This window comes from Prunus mume, linkage group LG2 (genome assembly GCF_029339155.1).
Source record: "Prunus mume cultivar Tortuosa linkage group LG2, ASM2933915v1, whole genome shotgun sequence".
NCBI lineage: Eukaryota > Viridiplantae > Streptophyta > Magnoliopsida > Rosales > Rosaceae > Prunus > Prunus mume.
Genome location: NC_142699.1, coordinates 39,740,120 through 39,757,895, shown reverse-complemented (window position 1 = coordinate 39,757,895; position 17,776 = coordinate 39,740,120). Strand labels below are relative to the sequence as shown.

Below are 17,776 nucleotides of genomic sequence, written 5' to 3'. Positions count from 1 at the left end.
GAATTGACCAATGTTTCAAGGGGCACTGTAGCACTTTAGCCTTCTTCTTTTAAATCGAGTATAGCCGGTCGGCTATACTATTTAATTAAAAAATTAAGAAGAAAGACCCTCCTAGTTGCATTAATGTAACCTTTATAGATATTTTTGGATATAGCCGGCTACTATACGAATAAAATACGTATGTGTTTTATTCAAAAAAAATTTGGCAAATTACAACTTAAGGTCATCCACTATATAATATTTTAATAAAATTTATTTAAAATGTTTCATATATATTATTTGTATTAAATAATATGTGAGAATTATGTGCATAATACGTAAATCTTTTGTGTATTATTGAAAATGTTGATGCCTTTTTTGGGAGTCAACTTAGAGAGAAGTATAGGATCTTCAATAGGGAAGAAGGTGAGGACCTTTGGAGTTGGAAGAACATGCAGAGGACAAGAAGGAAGGAGCAGTCGTCAAGCTTGACACCAGTGTGGTGCTTGCAAAGCTCTCCGATGATTAAGTCAGCTATATGTGGTAATTTTGGCAGAGTAACAGTAAATGTGAGAAAATAGTTATCTTTTTACTCGGGCACTGTTCCCTATTTATTGAGAAGCGAGAATGGAAGTTTTGCACAAAGTTTCGATGTGGGACTTTGTGCAAACTGTTGTGGAGATGACACATGTCCATAGCTCTAGGTTATGTAGTTGAGAGCTTCGGCAGGTGGTTACCACTTCGAAAAGGAGGCCTTCCTTTGGTAGATTGAGGTGATGATGTCACTCGTCTTCTAGGGGTTTGTCTATGTGTCCCCTTGGGTGTTTCTTTCCTTTTGCAGTCGGCATGTCTAATGCCGAATACGCTTGGTTGATTATAGTGTAAACAAAAAATATGTATTAAACAGGAAAATACGTACATACATGTTCAATACGAGTATTTAATGTTTGCTATACTATTTCTTAAAAAAATAGAAAAACCTATACTATTTCTTTATTTCAAGGTCAATTATTTAAGAAAAAATATTCAGCGGCTATAAGCTGACGAAGAAGAAACTCTTAATTAAAGTTAAAGCTGTTAAAAATTCAAGATTCAAGTGAATAAGGAATTTTTACAGAAATCTGGAATTTTTACTTGAATCTATAAGAGTGTAACAATGGGTACACACAAATGCAGATAAAACAAGATCATCTTTGCGTTCTTTTGTAATTTTTTTTGCCTTTAAATAGCAATATACTTCTTAATCTTGATAAGCAGCTTCTCAGTCCACTCTCTTTCTTGACTCATGGCTTGAGACTAGTTGCTTGAAAAGTTTGCTTTTGGGATGACATTTCTTCTACGTAATTTGCAAATGTGACCTTTGGTCCATGCACGCACTGTAAGAAATGAATTTAGCTAACACTTGATGCTTAAAAACCTAATTTGGGTATAAACACACAACAGAAGAACTTCATACATGCTAGAAATACTTTCTTACAGAGTATTTGGGACACTTACTGTGATTCTGCAGTGAATGTTGAGATCATAATTCATTTCATCAAGACGGTTTCTTGCATTCTCTTCTGCTTCAGATGCTTTCCTGCAAGCTTCTTTCACCTGAAATCAATAGAAAATAATTCTAGAATTCCATAGTCGAAGAGCAAAATCAAAGCAGAATACTTTTGAATAATCATGGAGAAAAGGTAACTGAAAATAATAAATTGTTCAATAGCAAAAGTGCTATGTCTAGAAAGAAAGATCTCTTGATTCTTGAAAAGATTCTTTCTTGGTTTCGGAAAAGAAAAGCAATGAACTGCCAGAAAAATAACATCCAGAAGGCCTAAGAATTTTGGTTTTCCAAATGAAAAGTTCAAACCAGATGGTAACATTTTGAGCAGATGTAGATTAGAAGTTGTTTAATTTAGTAACACCTAAAAACAAGAGCCCAAGATTCAGGGGATTGAATTGGGCATGTAAACGATGCAAAATCTAATTTAAACTGGTGTAAATGCTCTTCAAGCTTCTTGATTAGAAAAGTATTCTTCCATTTGCTTAGCATACATCCGAATGCTAGTTTTTTCAATATGACCAAAAAAAAAAAAAAAAAACAAATAACTGGCAGAATACAATAGTAATGTCACATGAATTGGGAAAATTAGTAGAGCATATCCCGTTTAGAGTACTATTATACTTTTGGTCGACTTTGGTGTACTACTGTATTGAATTTGAACTTTTTTGAAAACCTGCACTTCTATACTAACATGCTATGCATGAGACTTTTCTATTGTATACAGGCTAGAGGCCAGCTTTCAGCAAATATACTCAAGCTGTGTGGTCTGCCTTGGTAATCTCACATTCCTCATAAAAACTATGAGATGGAAGGCAACCGGAAACTGAAAGTCCAAAACATCAAATATAGTTTTGATTTCTATTGTGAATCAACAGTTATTCTAGTAAATAAGCATTGTGAATATCACTGAAGCATATCCAATTCAGGCGTTCAAATGCTGTATTAACCGAGCATACAAATAAATATGGACTGGAACTTGAAACCATATATTTTGATTAGTGTAGAAAAGACTTAGCACAGCAAGAGCCAGAAAATTAAAAATTTGTAATTGCATCTTTCGTTCAAGCTCAAGTGAAACTGACCTCATTTAAATCCATGACGGGAGTATTTGCACCAACAGCTGACATTTCTAACATCTTACGTAAACTTGATAGTTCCTTCATCAAATCTAAAGCTACTTCTTCAGCATCTTGCATCTGATTTCTAGAGAACTCAAATGCTCTCTCTGCATGGAGTCGAAACGAAGTGCAATTCAAACAAGTGCAGAGTCCTCTGCATCCTCGTGGATTTCTTTTAAGGATCTGTTTTCTGAGTCCATCTGCATGAATACCAGAAGAAACTGTTGCATCAATTTGGGATGAGTTCTGACACAAACTGTCGGCTTGAACTGGCAATGGCTTTCCCCCACTGGACAATGCTATTCTTGAGCCTATGTGGTCCTCTTCAGGACAATCAGATGATGAATTTGTGACTGATATTGCACCATCTTTTATCGAAGTAGCTTCACAAGTGCTAGGGCAGAACAAAGTGATTGGATCTTTTTCATGTCCCAAACTCACAATGTCAGGGGAAGTTTCTAATTTACTTTGACTACCTGATGCAGCCTGTTGAACATGTTGTTCCTTTTGTACATCAAATGACATTTGAGATGCAGCCACGTGTTCAGGAGATGTTAGATTATCTCCACCATAATTGGATGAGCCATTAGCACTGGTTAATTGAGGTGTTGGTAGAGTACCAGGATCACAAATCTGATGCTCGGAATGAAATCTGAAATCATTTGATTGATCCATTAGAGTTTCTTGCTGATTAGGAGTCAATGGGGGCTGTAGCCTATGCTCCAAATCCTTACTAGTATTTGCACCTATGAAAATTGATGATAAGAAAGGTTAGTTTAAATCCACTAAAGGCCCCAGGTTAACAGAACTATAATGCTGTATGATTATAAAGATACTTCAAATATAGTAGAACTTACAAGAATTATTTTTTTCGATATCCAAAAGATATGGAAGCAATCTTCTGTAGCTGACTGAACCTGGACTTCTAAATAACTTCAGGCGTGAACATGGATTCAAAACCTGTTTTTAGAACAAACACAACTTATATTAGTAGAAGGATAAACGAAAATTTAAAAAGATCATTAATCAACCAGCTTCTTCCTAGTACCAGAATGCCCAAAGATTTAAAGATATGTTCACTGGAAGTTATGATTTTCTAAATGAAATGGTATTCTACAGACAGCCAGACTGAGAACTTGGAAGGTCTGATAAATTCTTACCCGTTTCTCTTCGGAGTAGATTCCTGTTTTTTAACATCAACGCAGGTAGCGTCTGTATGATTAAATACATTGGATGGCTTCCCAAGACTTTGATTTGTAGTCTGAAGAACATATCCCGCTCTACTAATTCTTTTCACTTCCACCTCTAGTTTACCTAACATTTCAGCATCTGGTGGTGTCCTCTGGACTGATTCTTCATTTGAGTCATCTATCTGATTCAGAACCAGAACAGCATTGTTAACTCTCTGCTCGTTTATATGATTTTGATTTGAGTTCTCACAGTTCTGACCCATGACATTAACCTTGCATGAGTAGCACTCATCCATCATAGATGACGACAAGGAATTCATATCTTCCGCATTTTGAGCTTCGCCATTACCAGCTTTATCAGAAGTCCCGCATCTTCGGCTGGTGTATCACAATCAATATGCATGTCAATTACATGATCCTTGTTAACTTGAGAATCCTCCATAGCCGAAGAGGAAAGGGGTGAGGCATTTAACTTCTGAGCTTTACAAGAAAATCCCACATCAAACTTTTCATTCTGTCCATCGACAGGTGGCTTTGACAGACACTCATCCACCACAGTTATAGATGGTGACGCAGGAACATATTCAGGAGATTCTGAACTTCTCTCATTACCATTAGATGTTTCCTGGAAACAAACTTGTACATTTTCTAGCAAAGTAGAAGAACCACTGGTATGATACTCCCTGGAAACTTTGTGGGCATCAAATTGATGTAAGGAACCCGGTGGATTTTTCAAAGCTCGCATACCCTGGAATGGTTTTCCTTCTGAACCTTTATCAAGATTTGGATGTTGACAAAAATCAAGCGCACCTGTGGACAAAGAGTACTACAACTTTTAGTTTTCTGAGTAAACTTCTCATCTTGGCATTTGATAATCTTGACAACAGAAAAAGGTAAGAGAGTAAAGCAGTTACAAGAAATATCTTCGGCCTTAAGATATGGAAGCAATCTTCGATAACCGAATGATCCAGGAGCTTTGAACACTCTCTGTCGAGGCTTAAGGACCTGCTATTAGCACAAATAATACGACAATAAGGCACACACCAATTTGCTCAATTGTCTTGTATGACCCATAAATGTTACAATCCTATCTCAAGTTTATAATCAAATGGTAAAATTAAAACCAAAGTCCAGCAAAATTTCCACACCAGTAAAAAGAAACATTAGTACTTCAATAAAAAGCCAATTGAAGTGATAATTATACATACCAATTTGGTTTTATTTTCAAAATTGAGACGAACACCATTTTCCTTCACATCAGCCGATGATTTCTGCACACAATCCTGATTTGCATCACCACTCCTCTGCTCCACATCGGATGATATGCCTCTAATCCCTTCTCTCACTGGAGATTTAAGACTCAAATGATCTGTTCTTCGGGCTTTAGACACAAAACCCATATCCAATCTCTCAGTCCCTTTGCTCTCCGAATCATCTACATCTGGACCTGAGCGAGAAAACCCATTTCCAGAACTCTCAACCCCACCATTCTTCACCGACTTGGGCCATTTTCTTGTTCATACGAACCGAATTCGGCCCCAAATTTGTGGTGGTCAGTCAGATTCTCAAGGGCCTTAGAGGTTGGGGAAAAGACCCTTTTGACGCGGATCCTTAATCAGAGAGTGGAGGGGCATGTTGCCATCCAGAGAGCCTTGTATTATCGGCTCTACTGATCTGGGCCTTTTCGGGTTCGATTGGTGGCTCAGAAGCCCGGGATGGCCGTTACTATTTCTGACCAGACCGGAGCGATTGTTGTGATAGATCTGAGATTTGGTGCGGGTGCTGATGTCCATTGAAGGTGAAGGTCGCTTCCATTTCATGGAAGTGTGTTTTGCTTCCATGGCAGCTTCAGACTCAGATGGAGAGAGAGAGAGAGAGAGAGAGAGAGAGGAGGGTTTGGAGAAGGCCAGAAGCGGAAAAAGGGGTATTTCGCGGGAAAAAAAATGTGTGAGTGGGGTAGTTGATGGCGGGAAAGTAAGGCGTTAGGTTAATTTGGCGGTATTTTTATTTTGTGTGACAAGTTGATGTTTACATTGACCGTGTTTTTTGAAAAATTTTGGGCGAAGAAATTGGTTTCATTATTGGGAAATACCGTAAAATACCATCCAGGCCAAATTTACTTCTCCAAATATCATCCTTGACTTTGGACATTTTGGGAAAACTAAGTACTCTCTCTCTCTCTCTCTCTCAATGGTCGCTCTGCGACCACCACCACTCTAAGTCTGTTTAGCTGTTCTTGTGTAGGATTTATGGAAATTGTGTTTGTAATTGTTAGCTAAACCATGAATGCGCGAAACAAATTTAACATATTGTTGGCTTGTGCATTGAGGTGCAAAGTAAACTTTTTTCTTAAATGCTTTTAGGCTTAAGAATATCTAGGACCACTTTCTCTTTTATTATCTGCTCAAATCGGAGTTGATAACAAAACCCACCATCAATCCCCATGTTCTAAATCTCTCTTCCGAATCGCCTAAGTGAGTAGCTGGTTTGAACCATTGAAGCTTTAATATTTTTTACAAAAAAATGAAAAGAAAATCTCCATCGCCGACCTCCAATAGGTTGTTTTCTTGTATTCTTTTTGTGTTTTCTAAATCTATGTGGGTTTCTATCAAATGGGTTTTGTTTTGATTGCTCAGGTTTTAGTTTTGATCGTCATTTTCTTCATCTCTGTGGGTTTATATTTTGCTCTCAAATTGGTTTTATTTTGATTGCTTTTTTTTTCTAGGTTATCTATTTTTAATCTTCATGCTCATTTTTTTGTATGAAATGGTATTAACTTCATGAAATGATATTAACATTATATTTTTATGACATGGTATTAACTGTATTTTTATGGTTTAACAATTCTCAAATGGATTTAGATTGTTCTGGATATATGAATTTTGAAATTTGGAATTTTTTTTTTAGATAGTAAATGGTTTTTGGGTGTGTTTCATTTTCCATATAGGGTTTTTTTATAATTTCATGTCCTATTTTGATATTACTAAAGTATTTTGATTTGTAGGCGAAGAAATTGTATTATTGGGAAATACAATTATTTACTTCTCCAAATATCATCCTTGATGATTTTGGGAAAACTTTCTCTCTCTCTCTCTCTCTCTCAATGTTTGAAACAACCAATGCAAAACCCACCATCAATCCCCATGATTTGTTTTTTGTCGATTGATTCTTGCATTTCATATTGGGCTCATTTGCTTTTTCTTCATCTCTGTTTAAATTGGTTTTATTTTGATTGCTACTATTTTTAATCTTCATGTATTACTTTTGTTTTTCTCATAATTGTTTTATTGAAATTTGAAATTTTCTTTGTTGTTTGTATTGCTGATTCTGATGATTTGTTTTTTGTTGATTGATTCTTTGTGGTCACTAATATAATTGTTTTATTGCTGTTGTATTGCCGGATACTTATTTACAAATAAAGCCACTTGTCAAGGTATATGATTCTTTTGATGTTTTTCAATTTCATGTTGTTATTGGTTTTTATAAATCTTGGATCTGGTTGTTCAATCTAATGTAAAATTTTTGTCTTTCTAGTTTGAATTGTTCTTTTATGGTTTTTCAATCTGAGAATCTGACAAGGGGACATGAGGGAGATGGAAGAAAATTTCAGTTGAAATATTTGTTCCCTTTGGTTGTACAATAGAGAAACTTTTAGCCATGTTAGACCACATTCAGTCCTTTAGCAGCTTTTAGCTAGGGGACATAGGAGTCATGGTATTACATCTGCAATTGGTAGGGATTAGCAATCATATGACAGTTTAATTTGCTTGAAGCAAAATTGTTTGTATGCATGTTCCAATTTTTTATTTCCTTTTTGATTTTATGTCCATTGAATTGGAAAGAGGTATTTTGCAATTGTGATAGCTTGCTCTATTGTACGTATTCAAATTGCCTCAAAATATTTTCATCATTGTCTGGAGTTCAATACCAGCAAAAGTTTTTAAATAATAAGAAATTATGAAAAGCTTATACATAACAGACATATAGTTGAACTGAAGGAAACATGCATCCAATACTTAGGAAATGAACTTTAGCCACAACTTATACAACAAAAACATTCTAAATGGCGGATTCATTTTGTTTATACTAGTTGAGCTAAACCTTTTTCATTTTAAACAAAGTATCTTAGCCCAGTCTCTTTGAACACAAATAGAAAAAGGAAAAAGGGAATAGATCTTTACCTTTGATGACATTTTCTTAATTTCTCAAGAATGAATACCTTTGTTGGAAAGACATTTTGTTTCTCTTGATTTTGACTCATTCACCTTAAGGCTCCAATATTAGAGTCCTTTATCTCACCACACCAAATGCTTAGAAGTATGGATGCTAGTCTACTTCTTGATTTGACCAATTTTTGGTTTATGGAAAATGAGATACAAAGATGATCACTCATCAACCAAAGTAGTCCCTAGCTAGGTTTTCAACACTCATATATAGGACAACACTTATTTGAGGCTCCATTTGGTCCATGAGTCATGTCATCTTATGCGGGCCCAATAGCCTTTTGGGCTATTTTGTCCATTTCCTTTTAAATCATATTTAAAAGCCCAATTCAATATTTCTATATGTCAATATTAATTCCACAATTAATCTTTTAATTATAATTTAACTATTAAATTATAAGTTATAGTCTTGCTTAAGTGACCCGGTCGAACTATTTGACTTTAATCAATTGCTCCGGTCAGCATGTTGACTTTGACATTTGATTATCAATCATTGACTTGTGTCTCCTCATTTCATTTCTTCCTCATTTGTGCATCTAATCACATTCTTTGGGTATGCAGATCTGTAGGTTCCCTTTAGTAAGGTAGTGGGTTGACTCAACTCCTCAAAGATAATATACGAATTAAATTTCACAATTTAATTCTTTCTATTAATAAAGGTTAATTGAAACCTTTTAGGACATCCACAAACCATGGTTGTAGCCTAGTAGCAAGTCACGGTTATCCAAGCTAAATGAGACATTGTGAAAGAACCTATTCAAATTGGAATGACCGTGCAATTGAATCCTTCTCTTTTGTCAAACTCCTTATTCACATTATTAGATCATGAAATCCGATTGTCAATATCCTAATGTGAATCATTTCTTTTATATGATTATCTTGGTAAGATATGAAGACTTCTTCTTTCAAGTCTTATCTACTACTTTGCGCAGAGATTTGACTAATCATATCTTAGAGTATTCTATCTCCTTTACTGAGAGTAGAGATTCCTTATTACACATTCATTTGCTTCCATGACTCTATTGAGAATCCTGATGAGCACCTTTAAGTGATGCCTAATTCAGCATAATCGTATAGTGCCCTCAAAGATTAACAACAGTTACAAAACATCTATGATGTCTTATGTCTAAGGATTAGTTTGCACAATTACAATTTATGAGTTCTAGCTTGACATGTGAGTAAAGACTTCCTTGTTGAAACTCATGTGTTAGGATCGCGTCCAGTGTACTTGTTCTTCTACAAGCGCCTATACACATATCGATGTGTCTCCACACTTAATAACTTGAGACCTTATCATTCCCTACATATAGAGACGATACTGCGTGTACTGATCTTTGCGGAATATTAACGCTCAATCAATATTCCTATGACTAGGAACATATTCAAGATTTAGGGATGATGAGAAGTCTCCATGTATGAAATCTCATTACATAGCTCTCATATCCATTTGGTATTCCTTGGACTATAGTTGTTCTACATATTGAAAGACAATATAGGATTATTTCATGTATAAAACAACCTTTCTTGCCCATTGATAACATAATATGTCTTTTACCAAAGATGTCATTAACTCTAAATATTACATAATTACTTGGCTTTAAGGGCATATTTCTAACATGAACATAGTTAGCAAATTTGTGGGGTGAAAGCACAATGATTGACATGCCAGTCTTCATTTGATGAAAATAATTGATAACTTTGTATGGAAGTAAGCTTATTAAATATCTTAGATTCTATCAATGAATGAAATATTTGGCGTTGAGAGCTTCATGTTTTTTGGTTTGTTTTATCAAGTATCTTATATTCTATAAATGAATGAAATATTTTGATAGATTGGAGAGACTAGTTAGCTAGTGGATTTTGGATCATGACTTTTGAGGAGAACTAACAAATAAGTTTGGCTTATGCTTGTTATTATTAGGCCCTAAAAATTAGTAATTGGCTTATTTATTGTAGTGCCTGTTGTGAAATTATTGTAAGCGCACAATTCGTACAAGTAATATAGAAATAAGTAGAGTGTCGTTCCCACGAAGACTGTAATTTCCTATTAACTACCAATTATGATTAATTCATACGTTTATTTGAATAGATGATTAAGAAGATTGATTGATTTAAGTAAACTAAAACAATTATGAAAAATAGCAATTTAATTAATGATAGAAAATTAAGATGATGAGACACTAGAGCATCCGATTTCACCATAACCAATTCTACTTAATTTCTATAGCCAATTAACCCTAATTACTATCCATGTTGACAGTTGGTTTCTCCTAATTCATTCGATATCCCCTCTCGGGCTCAACCAAAAGTATTCTCAATTAACAACCAATTCTCTCTCGAGCAACGGATTTAGAAAACCAAGAACCCATTAAGTTCTATGAGAACCTACAAGAAAACTGCATGAGTCATGTTAGTCCCTCTCGAGCACTCATTCAAGTCATGGTATTTGTTACAAGAAGCAAACACCAAACATCTCCTCTCGGTCTCCACTTGGATCATCAATTAAATATTAGCTAGATATTTAAATCATTAAGAACAGTAACAAATACTCAACATGGGATAATAATCATAAATTAATATAACTATAAAAATTAAGTATTCATGGTTAGGCTACATCGTAGCCCTAGCAAGGGAAATTAGTTCATGACAGAAGAAAATATAAACAAGAGAATTATTGTCATAAAACCAATTTGGCCGATGGACTTGATCTTCAGAATCTTCACAGGAACACCTTCAAAAGCTCCTCAAATAATGCAACAACAAATTCTTGGCTCTCTCTGATATTTCTCTGGTTGTATGAAAGTTGGTGGAAAAATATAGTAGAGAAGACGATGGTGGAAAAAGATGATCTGGCTCTTAGGTTAAAGGTTTTTATTTATAGGCCACGGGAATCCTTTAAAAATAAGGAAGATAATATTTATTTAGGAAGGAAAGGAAAAATAGGAATATTAGAAAAACCAATACCTATTCTCAAGAGGAAATAACATGCGGCTTTAAGTCAAAGAGGGAATTGGCTTAGGGGTTTTAAAGGAAAAATAGGAAAGTATTCTCAAGGGTCCAGCCGATACCCATGCTTTGCTCCAAAAGTAGCTGACGATGGTAGCTCAATCAAAAAGGTAACCAACAATTGTTTCACAATTGCAAAGCCAATCAGCTTTTAATGATGACGATAGTGCAATTCTCATTCATATTGCTTTCTTTCCTTTCAGACCATCTCATTATTTTGTCATCTAGCATCTCTTGCAATTGCTCAGATGATGCAACCCACCATTTCTACAGTATCAGCAATTTACGTTGGGTTCTTCTTCATGAGATAGGCATTAATGTGATGGTAAGCTTCTCTAACTCAATCTCTCTGGCGCTGGTCACTGAGACTAGTTGTGGATATAAATTGACACTTGCATAGATGCACTCCAGGTGTTTGATGAAATGACAGAGTGACTTCTTGAGATTTTGTTGAGATGATAATTCCACCCATTTTGATCCCTTAAGCTTCCAAAATTATAGTTTTTGCTCCAAAGCCTTGCTAAGTATGATTTCCTACAAAATCTTCACCAAGCACATTAAACTAACCAATTTCACACGAAAATAGTGCAAATAGAGATAGATTATATACGCAAAATATGAATATATCAAACTACCTCAAACCTATCTTTTGCTAGTCCTCGAGCAAAATTAGAATTTAAAACAAAAACAAAACAAAACGAAAAACTAACTAAACCACTTTCGCAGGTAAACTCAATGGCACTTAGCATGTGCCACAAGCCGTTAAACCTCTAGGTGTCCCTAGTAGGAGGAGTTGTGTCTCCTGAGGGTTTACCAGTTACGATACCCACAAACGTTTTACTACAAAACAAAGTCATTAAATACACCACTTTAAGCAAGCTAATAAAAACCAATGCATGCCAATCATATTTGCATCACTACAGCTATGCCACTTTAAGTAAATAAATTATTGGTATGGACGATAAACCCGCACCATACTTTAAATAAATGTAAATGTGCAGTAAAATAAATTCATAAATTAAATTGCTTGTAAATAAATTGCTGGTATGGAAGATAATCCCGCAACCATACTTTAAATAAATGTAAATGTGCGGTAAAGTAAATTCATAAATTAAATTACTTGTAAATAAATTGCTAGTATGGACGATAATCCCGCACGATACTTTAAATAAATGTAAATGTGCGGTAAAGTAAATTCATAAATTAAATTGCCTCATGTATGGACGTTAATCCCGCACCATATCCTTAAATAATAATAAATATGCGAATAAAGTAAATTACTTGCTATATAGATGTTAATTCTGCACTATACTTTAAATAATAAAGTAAATGTGTGATAAAGTAAACGTGCTTGTATGGGCACTAATTCTACTTCATACTTTTTAAATGAAAAGTAAATACAGTTGTGTGGACGATAAACTCGCATCACACTTTTAAATAAATATTGCTATATGGGTAATAAACCTACTTCATACTGTAAATAAAATAAATGTGGGGATAACACCACCACCTAATACATATGAAGTATATAACATATTATATATTATGGGCAATATAACTGCGTCACTGTTCATATTATATAATAGATGAGGCATATGACAGAGAGGAGAAAAAGAAATAACCACATAGTGTTGAGCTGAAGAAAATTTAGAAGTAAAGGAGAGAGACTATCGTGCTGATAATGTGTTATAAAAATAAAAATAATAGAGTATGAAAAGTACCTTTGAATATTGGGAGTAGAATTGTATTTGCTCTTGTGATGTTTATACTGACAGAATTTCCTCTCAGATAGAACTCACTCTCTTTTGTTTCCTCTCACTCTTCCTTTCTCTTCTTTCTCCATTGGTGTTATTTTACAAGTGAATGAGCAAACCTATTTATAGGAAAATTGGATGGCTTCATTACCCAACATCATCATTAAGCTTTTGACTAATCTTCCTTCTTTTCCAACACCATCATTTCTCTTTATGTGGGCTTCATCTATATTATTTACAACAAATCTCTAGTTTTTAATTTTTGAAATGGAAGTATTGGGCTTGTCCATGGAATTATTGGCTTTGTTGGGAATCGGTTGTGCAGGTGAGGTGGGGATGTCAAGTTTATGGGTTATGTAGTGGAGATGGACTGTTCCAAATGAAAGAGGGAGATATTTGGGATGTCTAGAGAAGACTTTGGTTGGATAGGGACAAATCTTTCCACCGAGGAGGAAAGTGGTTGGAATGGCCGGGATGTTGGTTCTATAGAAGAAGGGGTTTTGTTTTTGTTATTGGGTTGCTGGGTTGTTTTTCAATTTTTATTTGAAACCCAAAATGGGAGTTGAAATTATAAAAAAACCCAAGCACTATTTAAACATATAAACACACCCAAAACCCATCATTACACACACTCAAAACCTATTTATAAACACACCCAAAAAGTTGACTTTGGGGTTGATTTTGGGTATGTTTCTATGTTTAAATAGTGCTTGGGTTTTTTTATAAATACATGTCTAGGATTGGGTTTATTTATAAATTTGTATTTTTTTTATAGCTTTATTTATTTATTAATTGTTTACATGTTGGAGGTGAGCTCCACTTTGCTACGTCACCTATTCAGGTTGGTGGGTAAATTGGCCACATGTATGGAATTACAAAAATATCCATATCATGTCAGTAATTTTAACAAACATTTGGATGGAGTCGACAATGGGGGGCCAAAGTGAAACGTAAAATATCAGTCAATGGGGCAATGTGGGTCACCTTAACTTTTAAGGGGCAATATGAGATTTGACTATATTTTCAGGGGGCATTATAGTAAATAAGCCTTAGTAATTTTAAGGACATCTGAGACATTATGTATTCTTCTTGTGGAGCCTTATGACATGATGTTTTGTTTAATTGGTTCTTGTGTATTCTTCTTATAGCAATTCTATGAGATGTAGGTGAACTAATTGCTTGCAATTAGCTTGTACTTAGTAGCATGCAATAGTCATCTTCTTAAGTTGTCTAAGAAGTGGAAATTATTTGGGCCTTTAAAATTCAAATTTGTTTTTTATTGCTTGTTTATTTCTATTTTTTTTTTTATCGTCATTCTATTTTATTACTTGTGCCATTTTATTGCTTTGTGGTGGACAGTTAGCTTCACTCTTAATATAAGGCTACTTGTTTAGGTGATTGTATCTTTCCCCTAAGTTCACCTAAGCTGGACAATTCCAGCACTTACCAGCATCTGGATCTTGTTAATCACCATTGGGTTCTTTGACACCCCACTAATTTAGATTTAACCAGCAAATCTCTACTACAATTAACTCAACTAAAAGATCACGTTGTCGTCAGTATAATTGGGTAATAATCATTTTCAGCATAATAGTTAGCTGAAGTCAGAAAAAATAAACAAACAAACAAAAAAGAACTCTTGCTTCAAAATTAGAATTGGAATTCACAGCAAAGGAATTAGAACTGCACTTAATTACTATGTTCAAACACAAAAATCCCAAGAAGACAACTATGTTAATCATTCAAGTGTTAAAACAAGACCTAACATCATTGCTATGGGCATTAAGGATTTTTTATCCCCTTGTTAATTCCTTTCAGTTTTCACTTTTAACATTTATGAGACTACTGCCATTGCCAAAACCATTCAATCTTATTGCGCATTTCACCTTTTTTTCCTTGTACAACATACAAAAATCCAACTAAACTAATCATCGGCTCATCAATCAAATTGAAAAGAGCCAACATTAAGAACTCATTTGATAAAACTTTCCATTTTCAAGGTTTAAAGCATGAGACATGTAGTAATGAAAAAAAAAACAAGAAAAAATAGAAAAATCTTAAAGATAAGTCAACTATGCAAAAGAAATGTAACCATTGTATAACAAAATAGAAAAAGCTCACATAAAACATACAATGTAACCAAACATACAGAACACAGACCAATTTTCCCAAGATGCACTGATGGTTGTTTTAAGATAAAAGACCAACAAAAAGTAGCAGTAGATTCTGAGGTCGCATTTGTATCTACTGCAATGTGTTATATTCCAACATTTGAAACGAGCTCAACCAAACCAGTTAGTACAACAGTGGGCAGTCACTAGCTGCAAAAAAATTGACAAAGAAATGGGTCAACCTCATATGGCCAAAAGAACATGCTTATTCAAAGGCAAAATGATGTTAAACATTTACAGAAAGACGAAGTTTTCAGCATGGCATATCTACAGAGAATTTATTCAATGGATATTTCTTTAAAGAACAATCTATCGAATCTCATAATATGCAGAGATAATATCTTCCAAAATCTGTTGGAAAATTTAATATTAACTAATATTGATTTTCCTATTTGAATGGAAATTAATAAAATCCATTGGGTTAAAGACATGACCCTTGAGTTAAAGACATCTTCACATGGGGGGTGACAACTCTTCAAACCAAGGGATGCATTGTTTGGGGTGACAACTATTCAAACCAAGGGATGCATTGTTTGCCTTTTCAGATAGGGATACCTTTTTGGAAAGGGTATTTCATCATCTATAAATAGATCAATCTTCCTGCAGTTTTAGATATTCAGTTTAATTCCCTACATACAGACTTTCACATATAGAAAGCATTAGAGTTTTCATAAAGAGAGGTTCCTGCATAATTTGGTTCAAAGTTCCTTGTGAATTGCAGTGCTTCTTTCACAAGGAGGGGAGTCGTTGTATCCTGGGAGGCGAACGCTAGTGAACCACAAGCACCAGTGTGGGGCGTAATTCGTCTTAAGGTCAGTGTCCAACACTTGCCTCGACTCAATTGAGGTTCTTCTAATTCAATTCTCCTTTTGTAAAAATCTGTTTTATGTGCAGTATTTATTTTATAGCAATTTAGCACTCATATTTCCAACAATCTTAAGACGAATTATATGTGTTAATTGCTATATACATTAATCTGTGTTTAATTGCCATATACATTAATTTGTGTTTGTGCATTTAAATGTTAACGTTGCAAAGGTTTGATTTTGGTACAAACAGAAAAACATCTTTTAATGAGTTGTTTATTCTATTGAATTGGTTTCCTGTTAGTTTCTTTTGTTTTATACAATTCAAAGTTAAACAAATCTAAATAATCGGGACCATTCAATAAAGTCTGCCACAAACACTAATTGCCTTCTGTATTGTTAAGAAAAAGGTGCAAAACAGTTTACATATGCAGTATGCACCCGTGTAGGGAATTTATGTATATTGGCATCACTGATTTTGAATCTAATGCATATAACAGTTTTAGTGCATCGTTGACTTGAGATTAAATTAGTTGCTTATATCGAATGCCTAGTTTAATTTCAACTCCATCTTTTGAATGAATACGCTGTTGCTACTGCACTCTAATTTTAAGTTGTTTCATATTGTGACTCTTGGATATGTCATAATCAATTAAGAGTTGTCGTGGCCAGTGTATATATTTGTGAGAGTTCCATGCATTGGAAGAGACTAAAAGTTGCTATGATATTTGCCATGACGAATTGCAGACCAAACTAAGTGGTTTCGAGTTCCACTGTCATTATGCAGATTTGGATGCCTTCAAGGTACTGTTAAGAAACCATTTGATGTTTTTTCATAAACGGGTCTTAAGGCTATGAAGATGTCCATTGGTTACACAAAACCAGATTTTGGGTTGAGTCGATGTTTGTTAGAAAATTTGATACTTAGATATTAAGTTTTCTAAATTAAAGGAAAGTGGACATCAAAATTTGGAAGTTTTGCTGGTGTTAGGCAAAACAAAATTTTGTGAAGGCAACCCATTTTATGACAAAACATATATTCTATGATTTTGTATAGAATATTAGGTTCATGCAATGTGCTGGGGCTGTTGGAGATATACTACCTATAGAATGAGATGCATATGTACAAAGGGTACCAAAGCCTTACCCTATGTATAAATTGATGTGCACTTTATAAAGAAAAATTAGTTTTATAATGATTTGCTTTAATCAATTAATGAGGGTATGGTAACTAGAACATGTTAATTATGTTATAAACATGGTTCTATTACTAATGCAACATTGAATTGATTTAAAGGAAGTTATAAACTAATACTATAGAACTATTATCTCATTCTTTAGAATAAAGTAAAAGTTTTCTCCTTCTTAGGCATATGAAAAAATGATTAACAGATTGCTTAATACCTTCCACAATTATGTGAAAATTGTGGGGGTGACAGGCATGATGGAAAATTTGGAATTCTATTTCCTGACAAAGAAAATAAGTTTTCTAGATTAGTACATAAGCACCACGTTTTTGTGGAGAAAGGCTTTGATATTCATAAGAGCCATTTAAATTTCTCTTATACAAGGTATGAGAAGGTTAGAGACCTTCCTATAAGTACCACAAATGTGGGGGTGTCTAACATATTAGAAGGTTACTCAGTTGACACAATTATTAAGTCTTAACAAAATAAATTAAAACTACTCTTGAATGTAATTTATTTCCATATATGAAATTATTATGGCAATATATTACAGAAATAGTCAACCTAGTTGATCCAATATTTAAAGGTCAGACTAAAGAGTTAGTTGATCATCGAGGGGAATAGGAGTATAAGCCTAAATATTTAAAGTCTCCATAGTGGATACCCAACCTGACCTGGAGATCCCAAGATCTAGGTTCAAAAGGGACAACCAAATTATGGATGACTAAGTAGTAGCACTACCGAGATTACATCTCTTACCCATGTCCTATGATGAAACAATGAAACAGTGCTG

General features: G+C 34.3%; 1 protein-coding gene and 1 long non-coding RNA gene across 3 annotated transcripts; one reads left to right on the top strand and one right to left on the bottom strand.

Moving 5' to 3' along the window:
* Window positions 1-1,180: 1,180 nt before the first annotated feature.
* LOC103322628 (uncharacterized) lies at window positions 1,181-5,779 on the bottom strand. The gene is given in 11 exon segments (XM_089046687.1): window positions 1,181-1,310; window positions 1,313-1,355; window positions 1,477-1,575; window positions 2,611-3,392; window positions 3,504-3,613; window positions 3,813-4,188; window positions 4,191-4,646; window positions 4,751-4,841; window positions 5,045-5,340; window positions 5,343-5,443; window positions 5,445-5,779. Coding segments are annotated over 11 exon segments (2,622 nt in total). The 5' UTR covers window positions 5,678-5,779; the 3' UTR covers window positions 1,181-1,275.
* Window positions 5,780-8,331: 2,552 nt separating this feature from the next.
* Window positions 8,332-13,361, top strand: LOC148920321 (uncharacterized). Of its 2 annotated transcripts, XR_016124686.1 has the most exons (3): window positions 8,332-11,175; window positions 11,269-11,390; window positions 13,145-13,361. It is a non-coding gene; the product is annotated as an uncharacterized LOC148920321 (long non-coding RNA). The 2 variants fall into 2 exon arrangements; XR_016124685.1 differs by lacking the exon at window positions 13,145-13,361 and having other exon boundaries at window positions 11,269-12,979.
* Window positions 13,362-17,776: the final 4,415 nt, after the last annotated feature.